Raw genomic sequence first — 20,833 nt, 5'->3', positions numbered from 1 at the left:
GGGTGTCCGTAATTGAGGAAAATTTTTTTTTTAATTTTCTCAATTAGAAGAATATAATTGCATATTATAACACAATTTTAATTCCAAATAACTTTTCTTAATAACACTGTTCGATATTGTGAAATATAAAGGTACTTTACTCTTGAGCGAAATTCATATTTTTTAACATACCTCGTACACTATTGATAAAATTTTATATCTACTGATTGCATCTTCGGTTTTAGACTATGCAGAGCATTTTATAAAGAATATTTTTTTTTTCACAAAGTTAATAATAAAAAAGTTATCCATATGGTGCCAACTTAGTGGGACCTATTGCATGTGTATATGTTACATTTTGAAAAAGCATATCTTGTTTAAAAATAGTCCTAGAATTTTTTATGATACACCATTTTAAAGTAAACAAAATAAGCTTTATTTTTTATTGTACAATGTATATACCTAAATATATGTACAATAAAAAAGTAAAAAAGTACAATAACGAGAAATATAAAAATAATCGAAAAATATATCAAAAATCATTAAAAGTATAAAATTTTGAACAACTATATCATGCTTAAAAATAGTCACACATCCTCCTACAATAGACCAGTTTAAAGATAATTGACTTTTCTTCCTATTAACTGTAATATTGCATTCGTAAAGCTACGTATAAAAAAGTTACAGAACAATGTTTGAGAAGTAACAAGGAAAATGGGCCAAAATCGCTGTGAGTGGCATATTTTGAAAAATCATATTTTGAAAACTGTAAACCATAGAGACTTCTACCAAACGACATTTTAAAGAGGAAGTATGGAAGTTTTTTTCTGTAAAGCAATGCCTATACCTATATCCCCGTGGAAAAAAGTTATGGGGCAAAAAACAAAATTGCTATCTTTAGTGTTTTTTTCTTGCCTTTCTTTTAAATATATTTTTGTAAAAATAAAATATTTTTGACTTTAGAATGTGACGTTTCGATAGTAAATTTAACCTGGAACAATTTTCCTGTAGACGCGTTTGTACCAAAAGTGCATATATCGCCCTGTGCCTAGGGACTAATTCACCCCTTTCTCAAAAACGCACCCCTTTAAATGGTAGCACTCCGCTGGGTTTTAATATTTAGAGGTCCATTCACTATATGAAACAATAAAACCCCGTTAACGTTGTAGTTCCTTTCTAAAATACATAATCAATAGCCTAATGTTTTACTTTTTTATAATTAAAGTAAAACATTATTTTTATAACTCAGCTTAAATAGACAGTTTGGTTTCGTTTCGATTCAGAGGTGTACATGTAGCCCCACTGAGGAGATGTGGAGAGACCGAAACGTATGTTAGGGGATGATGGATCATCTTTGAACCGAAACTAAACATAAGTTGTCTTTCATTTTTTAATTTATTTTGTTTCTAGGTCTCAGCTCTATGATATCTTAGGTTACGTACAAACTCAAGATTCACACGAAGCTGTAATGAAGAACCTCCATTTTGATAATGAAAATCAAATAGATTTTAGCGAACGATATCTCTGGGCCCTGTCGTTTTCATCGCAACCTAATCCAGATATTATTAAAGATATCTTGAAAAAGTATACAAAAACCGTTAACATTCCAGAAAAGGTTAAGGAAACGATGATATTGACAATAGCGTCGATGACTCATAAATTCACTAAAGCATCAACTAATGACAATAGGTTTAGTGTAAGTATTTATAGCACAAATTTTAATTTAACATATTTTATAATTCAGATTGGAGGAAATATCATAAAGCTATTTTTGTATTTAATTGAGTTATCCATTTACGCCTTTTAGTATTTTTATTTGCGCTTTTAGGGGAGATCGGATGAATGGTGGGCCCCCAAGCTGTATCCAAAATATTTTTGTTATATACATATTTAGATATTTTATTCCAAAATAAGGGAGTAAATGAAAGAGTACATTTCATACTTTCATCTTTATTCGAAAATGAGAAAAAAATATTCTAGGGGTTTTACAACAAATAAGAAAATACTCAACGTGGCTATTATTACCTCAACAGGTTGGAGTAAATAATTTTGAAATACACGATCTTTGTCCTTATACTCATCATTATCGTCTTTATTTTCTAAAGTTATTTCCCTATAAGTTTTCTTATTTATCTTTTCCCTAGGTAATTTCATATTCCTGTCAAACAACTGCTATGTGGCTTGTGGTCTACTTGAGCACCAATTATGCAGTCAGACATTTACATTTATTACTAATAGTAAGGGAGAAAATTATGCTAAATTTTCAGTTACTCGAGCGTCATGGAAACCTATTGGGTTGTGAAGAGTAGGTACTAAAACCAAAAAAAGTTAAGTTTTCCATAAAGTGGGGGACTTTCCATTTTTTAATTTAATTTTCCATTTCCAACAATCGTTTTTTCCGATTATAGCGCCGTCTATCCATAATTCGAAAAAATGTCTCGAACAAAAGTTGCTTATTTTTAGGTAAGGAATCCAAATCTGCAATAAAAAATGGGGGCTCCTATTTAAGATTTTAAAGTCACCCCCACCCCACCTCTGCGGAGGGTCGTGTTTGGTGTCAATCGATAGATTTTTCAAAAATATTGAATACGTGTATTTTTCAGTTTATCAATCTGATGTTCATTTCGCGAAATATCGCGGGGTTCGCATTTAAAATTTTAATTTTACCCCCCGCCCCTCTCCGTGGGATCGTGTTTTTTATCATTCGATAGATTTTTTAGTTTTTCGACCTTACGTTCATTTCGTGAAATATTCGCTCTTTTTTGTAAAACTTTGTGACTCGCCCATTTCCTTACACCCTGCTCAAATCGTCAGATTTTTTAAATATACACTGTTTTGCATATACTTAACTTACCTTATCTTAATCTGACAATTTCGAGTTTTTCTAAGGATAGATTTTTTTTCGGACCCCCCTTAACGAACTTCCCTGTGCTAAGAGCCAATATATGGTATAGGTACATTTACAGAGTACCAGGTTTCTCCCCATATGATAATCTGACGCACTCGAGTAACTGCAAAAATCCCCGCTTGGGCTCCCCTACCATAATAATTACTTTTAATTTTAGTTCAAACTAAATTTTCATTTTAATTCCGATTATGTATAAAAAATGGTTGCACTTTTCTCCAAGATTTTTGTTGCTTATTTAACAGAGTTTTTAAAATTACAGTTAGTCCGCGATGTAGAAGAAACAATACTCAATGAGTTAGACTACGCCAAAGATGAAGACAAATTCAAATACTTTAGGGCTCTAAAGAATTTAAAATCACAAACAACAATTCCAACACTATTAAAATATATTAAAAGTGGAACCCAAAAAGAAGGTGTCCTTGCTTGGAATGCAATCAAATCATTCGATTCGTCTTTTTGGAATAAAGAAGTTTTAAAATCGGCAGATAAATCGTTTTTCCAACTGGACAGAAAGTAAGTAAACTGATCTATATAAAAGTTTCATAGCTTTTACTATGAATATTATTACATAAGCAACTATAATTTGACGTTTCGTGTAAAAATCAAAGTTCATTCCAAATGTTCCTTGGAACGCTGTCATTAGCTTTTTTCATGAAATCTATGAACATCATAGTCGCTTAAAATACACTCGTATATGTAGTAAAAAAATGATTATTTTTGGCCAGCACATTATCTTATACCGTTGATTGAAGTATTAATGAAAGTATTAATTAAAGTACCCTCGATACATCAATCAACGCTTATACGCTCTGAGCTTCGCTGGTGTCGCTCATAGCGGATTACTAATGCAACTTTCACCGGTAATTTTTAAATTTATTATTTAATTGTTATCGCTTAATATTTACAACGCAAAAAAGTAATTAAATTGTAATCGATTATTAAAGATTTTGCTAATCATTTTAACGTTCTATTAATGAAATATTAATTTCTTACTTCGGATACTTTCACAATTATCGTGTAGATGGCGCTTAGATTAATTTATAATTACATATTACGAAATATTAAAAAAACTTAAATTCAGTATTTAAAACGTAAGTATATTTAAGGTAAAAATATAGACCACAGCTTTGACCAACTAATATTATTTCCTATTAATGTTTTTAATTTCAATGTTTTAAATTAATCACTTTGACATTTATGTCAAATTTCCAGTAAAAGCTTACAGACTTGTCACTAGTGGCACTCGCGAATTTTTAATTATCCCCTCTACCTACGAGCTCATAGCCTATAGTAGAACTATATGCCGACGGATCAGAAGATGGAGAAATACGAAAGAGAATATCGCAGGCAAACAGAACTTATTTTGCCCTCTCCCGTATATTTCGGTCTAAAAATGTCCACCGAAATACAAAGATTAGAATCTATAAAACCTTAATTCGACCAATAGCATGCTATGACAGTGAAGCATGGGTCCTGTAAGAAACATCCAAATACAAACTCGACACATTCGAAAGGAAAGTACTGAGGAGAATACTAGGACCTGTGAGGGAAAACGGAATCTTCAGAAGTCGATACAACAACGAGCTTTATCAACTTTATAAGGAAACATCCCTGTCAGACTTCATTAGAATACAAAGATTGTAATGGGCCGGACATGTGATAAGAATAGGAGAGGATAGGCTACCAAAAAGAGCACTGAATGCTAGAATGCAGGGAAAGAGACCGGTTGGAAAGCCAAGAAAGCGCTGGGAAGACACATTAAATAGCGACGCACAAGCCCCTTTAGGAGTCCGTGTATGGAGAAGAGTAGCCACAGACAAGCAAGGGTGGAGGCAAAAAATAAAGGAGGCCAAGGCTCAATTTGGGCTGTAGTGCCATAGAAGAAGAATATTATCTTAATTTAAACTTTAAAAGACCACTCTCAGAAAATGCCATGTAAATATCACGGGAAACAAGTGAAATTTCAAACAATATTTACACGTACCCTTATTTGTTTCACCTAGCGGACAACATGCGCACTGAACTTTAAAAAATCGGCTTGACTTGTTTTCCCCGAGTTCTACACATAGATTAGGAAAGGTACAAAAAATAGCGTAACGCGGAGCAGTTCATCGGTGGTCTATCTATCTCTCTCTACCGGCGCTTAGCTTTATCTCTCTAGCATATGATGGCCGCTGCAGCTGTACTCTTTGTCTGTGTCGTTCCATTACGCCCACCTCTTGGTAGATACGCTCACACTCGTACGACAGACAAAGACAGCTAACGTAAAATTCACACTGGGATTGCAGTACGGTTAAGATAGGAATGCGCATTCACTGTTGATAGAGTTCCTGTGCGACGCTCTTGAGAGAGCAATCAACAATTGGTGAAGACCGACAATCATGTACGTTTATTCCCCATTAGAAATGTATTGCCTATATCTTAGCCGTACTGCATTCTCGGTGTGAACTTCTCAATAGACCACTGTACTTGATATTGGCGTTACCATAGACATATTAACCATAGACCAGGCTAGGTATATGCCGCTCAATGCATCGGGATGTAATGCCAATATCAAGTACACTGGTCTAGCTAGCTTTGTCTGTCATACTAGTGTGAGCGTATCTACCAAGAGCCAAGAGGTGGGAGTAATGGAACGCTGCGGCGGATATCATATGCTAGAGAGAGAAAGCTAAGCGCCGGTAGAGAGAGATAGATCGACCACCGATGAACTGCTCCGCGCTAAGCTATTTTTCGTACCTTGCCTAATCTATGTATTATTATATCTATGGGCCATGGGCGTTACACTCCGATGCTTTGAGCGACATATACCTAGCCTGGTCTATGGTTAATATGTATATGGTTCTACATCTAGTTTATTATTGTTATATCTATGTTATAGTAGGTTAGGAAATCGGCTAGAAAATTTAAACCGAAAATAACAATATTCAGTTTGGCAACATTGTGTAAAGACCAAAGTCTTCTCGGATATCATCAGGACTGTAATTTAGTCCAGACAAGTTATATTTGTTTACCAACAAAAATGAGATGTTTTAACCAAATAATTTTCAAATATGATGTGCAGAATAATTTTGAATTCGGTTTCCCAATGAACTTGCTTTTTTGTCCTTAAAAGTAGAAAAAAAAATTGATCGTCTAATAATTTTAACTGTACTAATATGCAAGTAAATATTAACTGTACTAATATGCAAGTAGCAACAAACGCATTCCAAGATTGTGGCTCTAATTTTGAATATTTTGTCGAGATATTTGGCACACATATTCGTAATATAATAAAGAATGGCGGTACAGAGCCCAATTTCAGAAATATGTTAGTATGTGGAAATTACTCTATAACTAAATCAAATATTGAAAAAAGGAGCCTGTACCGCCATTAAGAAAGACAACAAATACACTTTCTTCAAATAAACTTTTTTATCCCGTGCCTAGATTTTGTGTCACATTGTAACTACTAATAATCGATTTTTTTATAACAAGAAATCGAACGTCACTGGCTTGGCAACGTTTCGCGCCTATGTGTATAAAAATTATTATTTTTGGTAGTATAAACGTCACTGTCAGTGTCAAATTACCGACGCACTGTTGCCTCACTTTTGAAAGTTCGCTACTGTGTGCTCTTAAGTTCTAAAATGACTAAATCACAATGATTAATGTGATGTTAAAATACCGGCAACTGCTAATCTTTAAAGCGGCTACTAGAATTTTTTAAACATTCCTATTTTAGGAATATTTGCTCATCTACTAAAATATGTATACTCTAAATATATATAATGGATTTCTACGGCTGTCGCCGCCTCTCCATACCCAGCTTCCAACTTTTTCTATCGTAACACATATCTTCATCTAATTGCCTCGAATCCATTGCCTCCTGAATATTGTCCCTCCAGCTTCTCCGTGGTCGTCCTCTTTTTCTTCTCTCCGGTGGGACCCACTCTAATATTTTTCTCAGCCAGCGAGTCTCATTCATTCTTTTAACGTGACGGAACCATGTCAGCTGTCTGCTTTCAATATCGTCTATTATAGTTTTTTCCACCTTCATATTATGTTCTCTAATTGTTTCATTTCTTGCATGTTCTAATCTTGAGACCTGACAACTTCTCCTCAAAAAGTCCATTTCTGTACTAAGTAGCTTCTTTTTATTTCTTGCACATATGTCCCAAACTTCTGCACCGTAGATTGTAGCGCTCTTCATTATACTTTCGTCTATTCTTCTCTTTGTTTCCTTCCTGATATCTTTGTCCCATAAAATTGAATTGAGGGATCTAGTGATACTTCTACCTTTATTGATTCTGTGTTGTATTTCATCTTCACTATTTCCCCGTTTGTTAAATATACCTCCCAAATATTTGCATTGTTTCACACCAACAATATGTCCTTGTTCCAATGGCAGGTTTTCAATGCCTTCGTTTCCCACTATGAAGTATTCTGACTTGTCCATATTTATTACTAATTCTGCCTGTTGGTAATGTTCATTTAGCTTCCGTATCATATACAGTCGGAAAAATAAAAGATTACTCATGAACGATCACATAAATCACTTATTTTATATTTGCTGTCTTTTTCTATAAAAAACGTTTGTTATTTATAGAAAAAGACAGCACATACAAAATAAGTGATTGATGTGATCGTTCATGGGAAATCTTTCATTTTTCCGACTGTAGCTTAAGTCATCTAAATAAGATATTTAATTACCCTATTTTTACCTGTAGCGATTTAAACGAAAAAACGCCCATGTCGTCCCTTATTTGTTAATAACTAAAATTCTCGTCCGAACTGTGACAGGCGTTTTTGTATTTATAATGTATTAGGTATATAGTACCCAAAAAACCCATTTGCAACCTGGTTTGTCAAGTGTCCCGAACATGGTATATTTTTACCTTATTTCCCTGGAGTAGAAGCATTCATAAAAACATGATAATTATGTTTTATGTCTTATGTCGCTCTAGCGGCACATTTTCTATAGCTCTTCTTTAGTTTCTTGAGGACTTTTCGAAGGTTTTCTGAAGACTAAAATAAGATGCATCTATTTTTGACCACGAATTCATTTGCAAAACGCAAATATGCTTGAAGGAAGTGAGTCTCTCTTCTCTTCTTTCAATAATAAATGTTTTCGTTCACTTGACCGTGAATTAGTGCTCTTAACGTACACCGAGCACCTGAATCCTATAACTTCAGAAGGCTGTAGCTTCAGAATAATAGTTTTTCAGATCTAGGTCCCATGGACTTTTTTAATCTACTTACTCAGAATATCATTGACCGAACTTTCGTTAAATTTGACCGGGGCCACTTTTCCATGAGGAGTGTTGCAGAGTCCTTTATACAAGTAGTAATGGTGTCATGTATATCATGACAACGACCGCAAAGGGTTGCAAAAACATTGAATCCATAATTTTACAATAAATATTTTTTTAGGTATGACTCTAGTTCTAGAACTATAGCAGGTGATATACTTCTAGAATCTCAACCAAGCGACGAAGTACTTAAAGACTTGTTAAATTTCTTAACCACCAATGATACAGCTTATGAAGTTAAACAATACATGTACCAAAGAATAAGAATGATTTCGGAATCTGACAAATCTTTTAAATCTAGAGTTGAACAAATAATTAAAAGTAATAAATACTTGAATAATTATTCTGGGTTATCTCCAAGAGGTTTGTCAACTGCTTTGAGCAGAAAGTTTTTAACGCATCCTTCGGTTAATGGGAGTCTGGTGACTTTACAAGAAATGAAGTCTGGCATTGCTAAAAGGGGTACTATTGATATAGTTCTTCAAAAAGGAGATATTTCTGATGAATTATTCAGCGTAAGTATGAAGTTGCATTAAAATAATTTCTTTTTTTCTGTGCCTTTTGTTCTTTTATAGCTGTCCATTTATTTTTTTTTCTTGTCAATTGTTATTTTTTTATAATTTATTTATTTAATCAATAAATCAAAAGTGCCGGTAGGTGTGAATTTTACAATTCATTATAACAGTTACAATATTACAATAAATGTATAATTTAAAAGACTTATATTTAGTGTTTTCTTCTTAGTATGTAACATTTTTTAATTTTAATTTTTTTTCTTTTTTATTTTTTGATAACTTTAATTCCCCAAAATTTTTGTCCCCATTTAATGAGTTTGTCCTGTAAAATGACTATTGTATATCGATAATTATGATCCCTTACAGGCTGACACCTCAGTGGATACAGAAAGTAGCAATAAGGGGTGAAAGTGGAAAATTAGTGCAGTCACTGAAGGTTTTCACCTCCGATTTTGTTGAACCTTCATTGATTTGCATGAAAATTGGTAAGTAGTTAGAGGATACCTCAAGAAACAAAAGTGACATAGTGCCAACTTGCGTTTATACCCTGGATGGCTTCCACCCCCAAAGGAAAGGGGGTGGAAGCCAAAATTATTTTATTAAAAATAACCCCACAAATCGATAGAGAAATAAATCAATACTTTTTGAGTTATTAAAGACCAATTATTTGAATTTTTCAGAGCAGAAAAGCAAGAAAGCGGTTTTTCATAAATTCAAAAACTATAAGTTTTAACAAAAAGGTATGATAACCAAAATTGGAAGATAATAAAAAATCGAATAGATTCCTTACTTGAAAAACCTGTTAGAAATCGTTAAAAGTGAGTTACAGGTGATTGAATTTATATTTGTTTCGGCTAGTAATACTCAAATCTAATTATTCAAACTTAAATAACGGAAAAACTATGCATTTTATAAAATATACTTACTAAACACTTATCAAAGTACTCAAAAATATCTATAGGGTGAGCTCCAGACGAAGTTGATAGAAATAAAATTTATGCTCCAATTTTTCAAAATTTATTGTCCAAAAATTTTCAAAATTTATGCTTCAAAAATTTTTCCAAAAAAATGTTATTGTTTTTTTAGAATACATAAGTCCATTAATTTTTATAACATCAGATTTGTCTAAAAACCGTTTAAAAGGTAGTTTGAAGGGTTATAAAATATTATTAAACTTAATCTTTTATATCCCTTATTTTTTTAAGATAAAAGGTTAACGGACCCCGGCTCCATGGTTCTTGCAGTAAAATTTATGTAACGTTGCTATCTCGGTTATTTTTTATCCTACAAAAATAATAAAAAATTAAAATATGTATATGCTAAAGAAAAATCTAAACTTAGGTTTTGTATCAGTTTTTACGTATATCGATTACTTTTGGAGTTATTACCAAAAGAAAAGAAAATATACGAAAATTTTAAAAATTATAATAATTTTTTAAATCATATTTTTTTAATATGCTTTCTAAACCGGTCAACATTTTTGAGGTTATTACTTATGCTAAAATAAAGAAAGTCTTATAAGGACTACTATAAATTTTAATTTTTGTGGAAATAGCGTATATTTTGTTTTTCACTTTTTTGTAAAAAAATCGAAAGGGTTCTCTTATTTTGATCATAACTTGCTTAGCTTTGATGCTATCAACTTCATCTGTAGCTCACCTGATAGATATTTTTAAGTACTTTGACAAGTGTTTAGTAAGTATATTTTATAAAATGCATCGTTTTCCCGTTATTTAAGCTTGAATACTAAGGGTAAGAACAGAACAAGTAGGTCGAGGTGGAGGTGGAGGTCGCGGTCGATGTCGATATCCATGTAAAACAAACACATTGTAGTGAATGGAAGAGAACAGAGCAGGTAAGTCGCGGTGGAGGTTTAGCGCGATGCCATCCAGGAGGTTTACATCGATGCTTTTGAAAATAAAATGAGTTTGTTTTACATGGATGTCTACTGCGCGGCCTACAAGGATGCTTCCCTGTGATTGGTCCGTTCGAAGCCAAGTTGTCATTACCTGCGCTATCTGAGTTGATACTTTTTATATAATCCCTTTTTTGTATTCAGTTTATTTTTGAATTTCGAAAGTAATTAAATTCAGTAAATTTTTGAAATATGAAGGAGGATCTAATTATTTACAGCTGACATTTCATCACTATCATCACTTGACTGACACAACATCGCAAAAGCACAGTCCTTTTTCATTCAAATTTTTTGGTAATAATAACTTTTTTCTAATAATAAAACACTGAAAACGTTTGTTTTCTATACTTCCACAGAATTTATTATAACTAAGTGACTACAGCTGTTTCGGCAGAGTGCCTTTCTCAAGTGATATAGTTTACAATGTGTTTGCCTTTTTAAGTCTTCAACTGAAGAGGTTGAGGAGTGGGGAAGTCTTCAGTTGAAGACTTAAAAAGGCAAACACATTGTAAACTATCTCACTTGAGAAAGGCACTCTGCCGAAACAGCTGTAGTCACTTAGTTATAATAAATTCTGTGGAAGTATAGAAAACAAACGTTTTCAGTGTTTTATTATTAGATAAAATGAACTTCCATCAAGTAACGGTCGAATCCATCAATTAATAACTTTTTTGTTAAAAATTATAAATTTTGAATTATTTATGAAAAACCGCTTTACACCATGTTTTTTTGTCATGAAAAATTCAAATCTTTGATCTTTAATAATTCAAAAAGTATTGATTTATTTTAATAACTTGATATAATAAATTTTGCTTAAAATTTATCCCTCTATCGATTTTTAGGTTTATTTTTAATAAAATAATTTTGGCCCCCGAGAAGGGTGGCTTCCACCCCCAGGGTATAAACGCAAGTTGGCACTATGTCACTTTTGTTTCTTGAGGTATCCTCTAACTACTCACCAATTTTCATGCAAGTCGATGGAGGTTCAACGAAGTCGGAGGTTACAACCTTCAGTGACTGCACTAATTTTCCACTTTTACCCCTTACTGCTCCTTCTTGTATACACTGAGGTGTCAGCCTGCAAGAGATCATAATTATCAATATACAATGGACGCATTTCCAGCGTCCATTGGTTTCCATCTTTGACCTCCAGCTCTTAGTGTAGTACTAAATGTCAAATATCGCTTTAAAATATTTCTTTTTACTACTTTTTGCTAACTTGTAACATGAATTTCCGTCCCAGAGTAAGGCTATACAAAAGTTCCCCCCTTTAGAACCGCAGAAGGTAAATTTGAAATGTCCAATTAGACACACATACTTTTTCCAATAAATCTTAGTACCTTTTTTTTAATTCAATGGATATCGATGGGATTAGAAAGATTTGACCATGTGTTTTTTCTAACTGGTAACTTTCTGAACAGGAAGAAAGATTCACTTCTGGTGGCGTTCTTTTGGGAAGCAGACGATTCTTCTCTCGCTATCTTTTTTGATTTCGTTAAGTGCGTTCATTTCTTTTGTTTTTCTAAGATTAATCGTATTTTGGTTCATTCGTGAAACGTTTTAACATTTTGATAATTGAATGTCGACATCGATTCAAGCAAGCTGTTAGCCCAGATATAAATATCAAACAGACAACTCTTAGGAAAAATATTCCATCGATGCATCTCAGCTTACCTATCCGAATCGTCATCATTTTTGTACTCGTATACTGAGTAAAGTGTAAAGCAAAATAAACGGTTTCGTCTTGATTCAAATCGAGTCTCTTGCCATCCTCTGACACCGTGTTTCTGGGTCTACCCGTTATCAAGGAGGCTTTGCAAGAAGACTGATTTCAATCAAGGTAGACCCAGAAACATGGTGTCAGAGGACGGCAAGAGACTCGATTTGAATCAAAACGAAACCGTTTATTTTGTTTTTACACTTTACTCAGTATACGAGTACAAAAATGATGAAGTTTCGGATAGACAAGCTGAGATGCATCGATGGACTATTTTTTCTAAGCGTCGTCCGTTTGATATTTATAGCTGGGCAACAGTTTGCTTGAAACGTTGTTGACATTCATTTCATCGTTCCCCATTAGAGGTTTGTCTAACCATCTTCTTCTTCTTCTACGATACTACAGCCCAAATTAGGCCTTGGCTTCCTTTATTTTTTGCCTCCACCCTTGCTTGTCTGTGGCTGTTCTTCTCCACACACGGACTCCTAAAAGGGCTTGTGCGTCGCTGTTTACTGTGTCTTCCCAGCGCTTTCTTGGCTTTCCAACCGGTCTCTTTCCCTGCACTCTAGCATTCAGTGCTATTTTTGGTAGCCTATCCTCTCCCATTCTTATCACATATCCGGCACATTGCAGTCTTTGTATTCTAATGAAGTCTGACAGGGGTGTTTCCTGGTAAAGTTGATAAAGCTCGTTGTATCGATTTCTGAAGATTCCGTTTTCCCTCACAATTCCTAGTATTCTCCTCAGTACTTTCCTTTCGAATGTGTCGAGTTTGTTTTTGGATGTTTCTTTCAGGACCCATGCTTCACTGCCATAGCACTACCATGCTATTGGTCGAATTAAGGTTTTATAGATTCTCATCTTTGTATTTCGGTGGACATTTTTAGACCTAAATATATGGGAGAGGGCAAAATAAGCTCTGTTTGCCTGCGTTATTCTCTTTCGTATTTCTCCATCTTCTGATCCGTCGGCATATACTTCTACTCCTAAACTTTCCAACCGTTTCGATGTCATCTTGATGTATAATGTTTTGGGAAGCTATATTTCTTCTCGTCTGTATCATTATTTTTGTTTTTTCTGCGTTAACTTCCAGACCTAGCCTTTTTGTTTGCGTTTTTAACTCTGCGTATGTTTCCTGTGCTCCTATTGATGTTCTACTCATAATATTCTAACCATACTCCGGTGTAATTATTTGAATATTTACACCAACCTCTCGGTGCGTTTTTATTCAAATCAGTCGTCTTGCAAAGCCTCTTTGATAACGGGTAGACCCAGAAACACGGAGTCAGAGGAAGGCAAGAGACTCGATTTGAATCAAAACCAAACCGTTTATTTTGATGTTGATAAATATTAATTAGAAGGATTAATTTTTGGAAGATTTATGTTAAAAGTGTGCCTTTTACTGGGTTTGACTGTTTCAGTCATCCTTGATTTTTACGAATCGAGAACTGATTCTAAAACATAACTTCCAATAATTATAAAATTTTCTTTGGTATTTGGGCACTCGATGATCGCTAATTCTTCTTCTGGAACTATAACTATCTGTTTCCGCCTTTGTTAAATCGATTCTTAAACGTGTTATATTTGAACCATTTTTAAATATTTTTCAAGTATGTATTGTTGTTAAAATTAGATCTTTATAGCTACTGTATAGCTCTATTCTCTTTATTTTCTCTTGGCATGTTGGAAGTAATATTTTTTGATGTACAATTTGCCTATTTTTATGCTAGTTATAGCTTCCTGGTAAGAGTAATAGGATTTCCAGTGTGTAACCTACACACTAAAATTTTGAAAGCTCAAACTCATATGTTCATTTTTCCATTAAGAAATTTCTATTTCTCCACTTTCATGTAATCACGTGATATTTAATTATTGATCTACTGTTTTAACTATTTTATATTCTCGTTCTTAAACATCTTACATGCCATGTATAACTTAGCAACAAAATAAAAAATATTTTATTTTTAAAATTTACATTATTTTTAGTTGGGAATATTCTCTGGAGGTCTTAGCAGCTTCATATCTAGCGACAGTGAAGGTGAAGAAACGGAAGAAGAAAGTGCTACTGCCGGAATTGAATTGACTGTTTTAGATACTCAAATTAGACCATTTGTATTCTTTAGTGGTCAGGGTGAACTTATGGGACATGTTTGGTCGGGTACAGCTTCAGATAAAACTCCTGCCTTCCAGGTAAGAAATAATTACATTTTGGTGCCATACTAGTAGTGTGTGTTACAGTAAGTTCAAGATACGGACTATATTCTAGAGAAGCATTATGTATATTACGGGCAATAACGTAAATCCGGCCAATAACGTTAATAACCGGTCAATATCGACAATTGCCAGTTGAATTAGTCATTATCGACAATGGCCGGATATTAACGTTATTGTCCGTAGAAACTGGACATTGATGATAATTTTAAATTCTTGATAACATGTCCATCATTGTCCGGTCAATGTCAACAATGCCCGATGTAAATCGGTCAATGTTGAAATTTAGACTAAAAGATAGGTTATGTTTATTATTTGCTTTATTTCTGTGCTCGTGCTGAAATTACGGAAAATTACTAGGAATATTGGAAGAAATCACGATCCTCAGTAATGGGGAAACGACAGGAGAGAGTGTTACAAAATGCCATGGTTCGCTATATTGTTAAAATAAAAATTATGATCCTTCAAAAGCTATCTTATATATATAAAAAAAATAGGACATCATACCTAATTTTATTTATTTATCAACATTGGCCATTTGCTTTTGGCCACTGTCGTTATTGACCGGTTATTGATGAAAAATCTAATTTTACGTTAAGTTTTTACAACATTGGCCAATAGCTAATGTTATTGTCGTTAATGGCTGGGCATTGTCGCTAATAATCAGGGGAAATGGACATTCACGACAATGCCCGTTCTTTAACGTCAGTGGCCAATTTACATCATTAACCGTAACATATTCAAGAAAATAAAACTTAATATTTTTAGCTTCCCGTCGTTATACCGCAGCGCAGTTTAGAATATATTTAGACAATTATTGATGGACCACGTTGTATATTCTAGTAAATTTCGTAATTCATTTTTTTCTATATTGATAAATATTTGCCTTTCATTGAAAGTGGCTACAAGTTTTTTGTTGCCTGGGCTCGTCCGATCTTAAGATCTCCGTTATCACTGAAGCTGAATCTTATTATGTTTGCTGTTTGTTGTTTTCTACACTCAGTCTAAAATGTCTGCACCCTGTCTAAGTTTGTACATGTTTTTTGCTTGGTGTGTTCTAAATGTACCTACCAGGGTCTCCTTTTGGAGTCTTATATAATAGGTACTTGAATAATGTTTGTACATTTTAAAATTGCTATTACAGGTTCAAGCCCTACTGCATGACCATTTAGAATACATACGACTAGGATCTGGGTATATTGCTGCGATTAACTTTAAAGGGTCTACATCTTTTGACTTATCCGGCAAAATAGAAATATCTCTTTGGAATAGAAATGCGGAATCATTGGTACAGAAATCGTAAGTATACACAGTTTTCAAATAGTCATCTGTAACCTAATAGTAGCGGAGCCTTCGATGCTAAATTTGCAGTTACTCGAGCGTCATGGTGACATATTGGCTTGTGAAGATAATGTCCTAAAATCAAAAAAAGTTAAGTTTTCCATTTTAGTGGGGATTTTCCATTTCTAAAAATCGTTTTTCCGATTATAGCCATCATCATCGTAATCTATCCATAATTCGAAAAAATGTATCGAATAAAAGTTACTTATTTTTACGTAATGAATTAAAACTTGCTATAAAAAATGGGGGTTTCTCAAGATTGTAAAGTAACAACCACCCACCTTTGTGGGGGCAGTGTTTGGTGTCATTAGATAGAGTTTTAAAAAATATTGTAACACGTATTTTTCAGTTTTTCGATATGATGTTCATTTCGCGAAATATTCGCTTTTTTGTGTGAAATTTTGTGACTTGTCCCAAGTCATTACGCCCGCTGTTAACTTTTGTTACATAGGTATACTTTTTTTTTCAAGGCTACTAAATAGGAATATGTATATTTCGCTCAACTGCTTAATGTCTGATTTTTTGTTAATACAATTATCACACTCTTTCATGAAATCAATCCATTTATAAAAAGAAACTCTTACTATAGTTTTTTCAACACCTAAGATTTTAAAGGAAATGTAGTGCATCGTGTGACTATAGGTTTGTTCCAACACAACAAAAAACCGTCATGTTACGATCACGCTCCTGCGCGCAGTAAAAAAATAATATCTAGCAATAAAACACTGAAAACTTTTGTTTTCGATACTTTCACAAAATTTATTATAAAACTGTGACTACAGCTGTTTCGGCAGAGTGCCTTTCTACCGAAACAGCTGTAGTCACATAGTTTTATAATAAATTTTGTGGAAGTATCTGTATAAAATGAACTTCTATCAAGTAACGGTCGAATCAATCAATTATTTAACAAATAATACGTTCCATGGGTTATCTTGTTTACTGCGCAGGAGCGTGATCTTTACATGACGGTTTTTCGTTGTGTCGGAACAAACCTTATTATTATGCACATATATGTGGAAAGAGTGCATCTCTCTGGATGTAATGTACAATCACTTTTGTGGGTGGTAATTCGATACATATTATATTTATTACAATATGTATAAGGCATACTGTAGATTATATTTGTTGTTAATTCTTTAGGATGTTTAACCTTCAACTTTGAGAAAACTTTTTTGATGGTCAGAACTGTTTTATTTGAAATTCTTACATATTATGTAAGACTGTAAACATATGACTGTTTATATAAGTTATCTTAGCAACTTCACTCTATTCTTAATTTTTTTTACTAAATTTGCTTTTATGGAATATTTATGATATAACATAATTATAGTTCAGGCATCTTCCTGATATAGGGTTTTCAATATAGGAAACCAATGAGCTCGAATAAACCAAGGAGTCGCTGTTAATTATTTCTGCATGTTTCAAATAGTTAATGAAAATAATTCCTTGCGGGTCTCAAAATTCAGAGACCATAACCTTTCCGGAGGTTGTGTTGTGTCTTTTGTTGCTTTGGATGGCTTTCTCCTGGTACAGTCCACTCAGATGACTGACGATTTGTTGTTGGAGTGAAGTGATGAACCCATGTTTCATCCATTGTGAGATACTGATGAGAAAACTCCCAAGTTATTCTGATTAAACATGATGTCCAAACCGCGCCAGCGCCGAGATTCATCAATTCGTTGTTGTTTTTTCTACCTATATAATGAGAAAATGCGATAGCCATTTGAAAAACAGCATTCTTATACCATAGAGTTATATATTATCATAGAGAAAGTGTCATTCAAAGCGAAGTGACGACACCATCTTTTTTATTTGGCTTAGTGGTGTTTCACTCTTACACATAGTAAAGCTGCGACAGTAGTCCTCCCCTTCCGTGCCTATACTCACACTTAATGTAATCTTAGTTTGTCGATACAGTGTGTTAGAAAGAGATGCCGCAAACCAGTCCATGAGATCTTGTCGTCAGGAAGCGCGGAAGGTAGGTCACTCTATGTTAATATATACCTCTATGTCTTATACTCAAATGTTCATGTATAATAACCAAAACGCTTCCTCTTATTTTTCTTCATGTGCCTCATCCTTTAAGGACATTAGCGATCACCATGGCTCATTTTACTCTATCTGCAGCAGTTCTGAAGAGTTATATTGTTGTTTTTCCACTCCACTGCTTTAAATTTTTCGACCAGGACGTGCATCGTCTCCCCGGTCCTCTTTTACCTTCCAGTTTCCCTTGTATGACTTTCCTTCATAGTGTTTAGCATTTCTTTTTCTTTTGTCATCTTTCTTAATATTTTCGTATTTGTTAGGTGTTGTGTTCACGATATTTTCCACATTTTTCCAGTTGCGTCCGTAATTGTCCAGGCTTCAACTACATATAAAAGGACAGAGAATACGTAGCATCTCAATAATTTAGTTATATTTCTATTCTCAGTTTTCCATTGCATAATACTGTTTTATCTTATTGAAAGCGCTTCTGACCATTTCAATGCGTCGTTTTATTTCAAGACTTCGGTCCCATTGTTCATTTAGCTCACATCCCAGATAATTTTATCTGGGAACTTTCTCTAAAGTTTTTTCTTTAACGTAGATTGTTTCTTCTTCAATCTTGTTCTTACTGACAATCATGATTTTTGTTTTTTTGTGTTCAGAGCCATTCCACGCCTCTCGCAGGATCAACCAATATTTGCAGCCCTTATTTGCAGTCTGCATATCCGTTATAGCCCGATCAGGGAACACAAAATTTTACGAAAACCTCCAAAAAAATAAAGGAAGGATGAAAATTTGGGAATAGGTAGTTGAAATTATCTATTATTATATGAGAAAAAGTTTACAATTCTACATCTCCTCCATTTTACAAAAATTGGGAAATACGGGGTGAAAAATATTTTCTCAGGAGTGAAAAAATATACGTTCAAAATAGGCGGCCCGGAATTGGATAAAATGACTAATTCTAAGCAACTTTTGTTCTATAGAGTTTTTTCACTAAGTCAATACTTTTCGAGTTATTTGCGAGTGAATATATTCATTTTTAACAAAAAAACACATGTTTTTGGACGGTTATTCGCAGATAACTCAAAAGTAAGTATTCTAGCGAAAAAATATTCCTAGTAAAAATATAGCTTATAAAAAATTGAAAAGAATGGTGTACGCGTGAGGTCTGCAGACCCAGTAGAAGCAGAGTTGTAGCTGAATGAAAAGTAGGTTCTTCTTCGTCAAATTCCAAATCGAATATTTCAATTTGAAATAACCAAAAAACAGAGCATTTTTCGGGGAAAATTTATTAAAACTGTTTTAAAGTCTTTAAAAAAAGGTTTATTTTTGTTTTTAAAAAAAACTTCTAACAATAAAAATAAGTGAGTTACGCTCAAAATATTGTTGGTCTCTTTTATTTTTTGGTACAAAAATCGCGAAAATCACCCCCTAATTAGCTTCGCAAATAAAATTAATCGTTACCGCTTCACAAGTTACTTTACTTATTTATTGTTTATATTATCTATAAGTTTCACTGGTTCAAAGTGCTCACTTTAAAAAAAATTGGGTTTAAAATAAAACATTTTTTTTTAATTTGAAGAAAAATGGAATTGTTCATGGAATTAACTTAAAAATTATTAGTAATACCAAAAATCTTAAAGAGTAATAAAATGTACGTTTTACTTTTCTGAATATTTTTGCTGTTTTGTTTTCTTGTTAGAAAAAAATTGGTTATGCTATGGCTGTTCAAAATTTGCCTAAACTCGTGATTAGTTACTCGTTCAAGCCATTTTAACTACAGCTTTTTCAAAAATAAGCATTTTGAACCGATAAAACTTACAGATCAAAATAAATAATATACAGGGTGGTTCATCTTATTCGCCTCGGTCTCTGTACGGAAAACCACTTGATATTTTAAAAACATTTCTTCACAGAAATATACAGGGCCTTTAATACTACAATCTAAAAATAATATGAATTATACAGGGTGCTCCAAAAAATAGTGGTATATCAAAGTTATATTTTTTCTTATGGAATGCCCTATATCTGATGACAGTACTGAATTGACCTTAAAAAATAAGCTATACTTTCATAAGGTTTCCCTATACCTAAATACAGGGTGTTTTGATTTATTTCGATTTTTATGAAAATGTAAGGTTTTAGAAAAAAATAAATATCTACGAATCTAAGAATCAGTAACAAATTCTTTCTTGGATCTTAATAATAGACTATTTAGCATACTTAAACAGATGATTACTGTAACAAAATTTCTTACAGGGTGGTCAAAATATGAGATTGTTCTATTAACAAATTCAAGCTGTAATAACTTACTTATTTTAAATAGAACACCCTGCATCTTACTAGTCTATCGCGTATAAAATTTACTTAGCTTTCAATTTATATTAGGGTTTCCTATACCTATCTTTTACAGGGTGGTCAAAATATTAGATTGTTCTATTAAAAAATTCAAGCTGTAATAACTTACTTATTTTATCTGGAACACCCTGTATCTTACCAATCTATCGCGTAGAAAATTTACTTTGCTTTCAATTCTTATTAGGGTTTCCTATACCTATCTCCCTTCATTTTTTAAATATTTAAAGATTTCCTAATTTGTAAGCTTTAAAAATTAGAATTAAGTACCTATGTCGTGGTTATGTACAACACATCACCAACACCGGCAATAAACTTAAATATCTTAGTCAAGATACTTTCGTTAATAAAATTCAAATTTTTATCATTTAATCACACAGAGTGTTCTTATTTTAAATGACATAGTCGATATTCTATTCTTTATAATGGAAGATATTTAAAATATCTTCAATTCCATGTAAACATTCTCAATACACATGTTATTCTGTAAATGTAAATTCTCATGTTATTCGGTTAATACTCATTTTTACATATCTTTGTACAATAGGCTTTAATTGCATTTAATTGTTTGTAATTGCGATTCAAAGATTTAAACAAAAAGTGGTGTTCTTA

General features: G+C 33.1%; 1 protein-coding gene across 1 annotated transcript in view; it reads left to right on the top strand.

The window, feature by feature from the left end:
* The window catches only part of LOC126887850 (microsomal triacylglycerol transfer protein), a 188,544-nt gene that overhangs the window by 154,957 nt on the left and 12,754 nt on the right, over positions 1–20,833 (top strand). Inside the window, exons 5-9 of the mRNA XM_050655745.1 lie at positions 1,390–1,675; positions 3,147–3,400; positions 8,300–8,693; positions 14,312–14,515; positions 15,681–15,835. Coding sequence (XP_050511702.1) covers positions 1,390–1,675; positions 3,147–3,400; positions 8,300–8,693; positions 14,312–14,515; positions 15,681–15,835 — 1,293 coding nt within the window. The remainder of the gene's footprint in view (positions 1–1,389; positions 1,676–3,146; positions 3,401–8,299; positions 8,694–14,311; positions 14,516–15,680; positions 15,836–20,833) is intronic.

Source organism: Diabrotica virgifera, chromosome 7, assembly GCF_917563875.1.
Source record: "Diabrotica virgifera virgifera chromosome 7, PGI_DIABVI_V3a".
Taxonomy (NCBI): domain Eukaryota; kingdom Metazoa; phylum Arthropoda; class Insecta; order Coleoptera; family Chrysomelidae; genus Diabrotica; species Diabrotica virgifera.
Note: the sequence above shows the minus strand (reverse complement) of the source record. Positions and strands in the feature narration are given on the sequence as shown.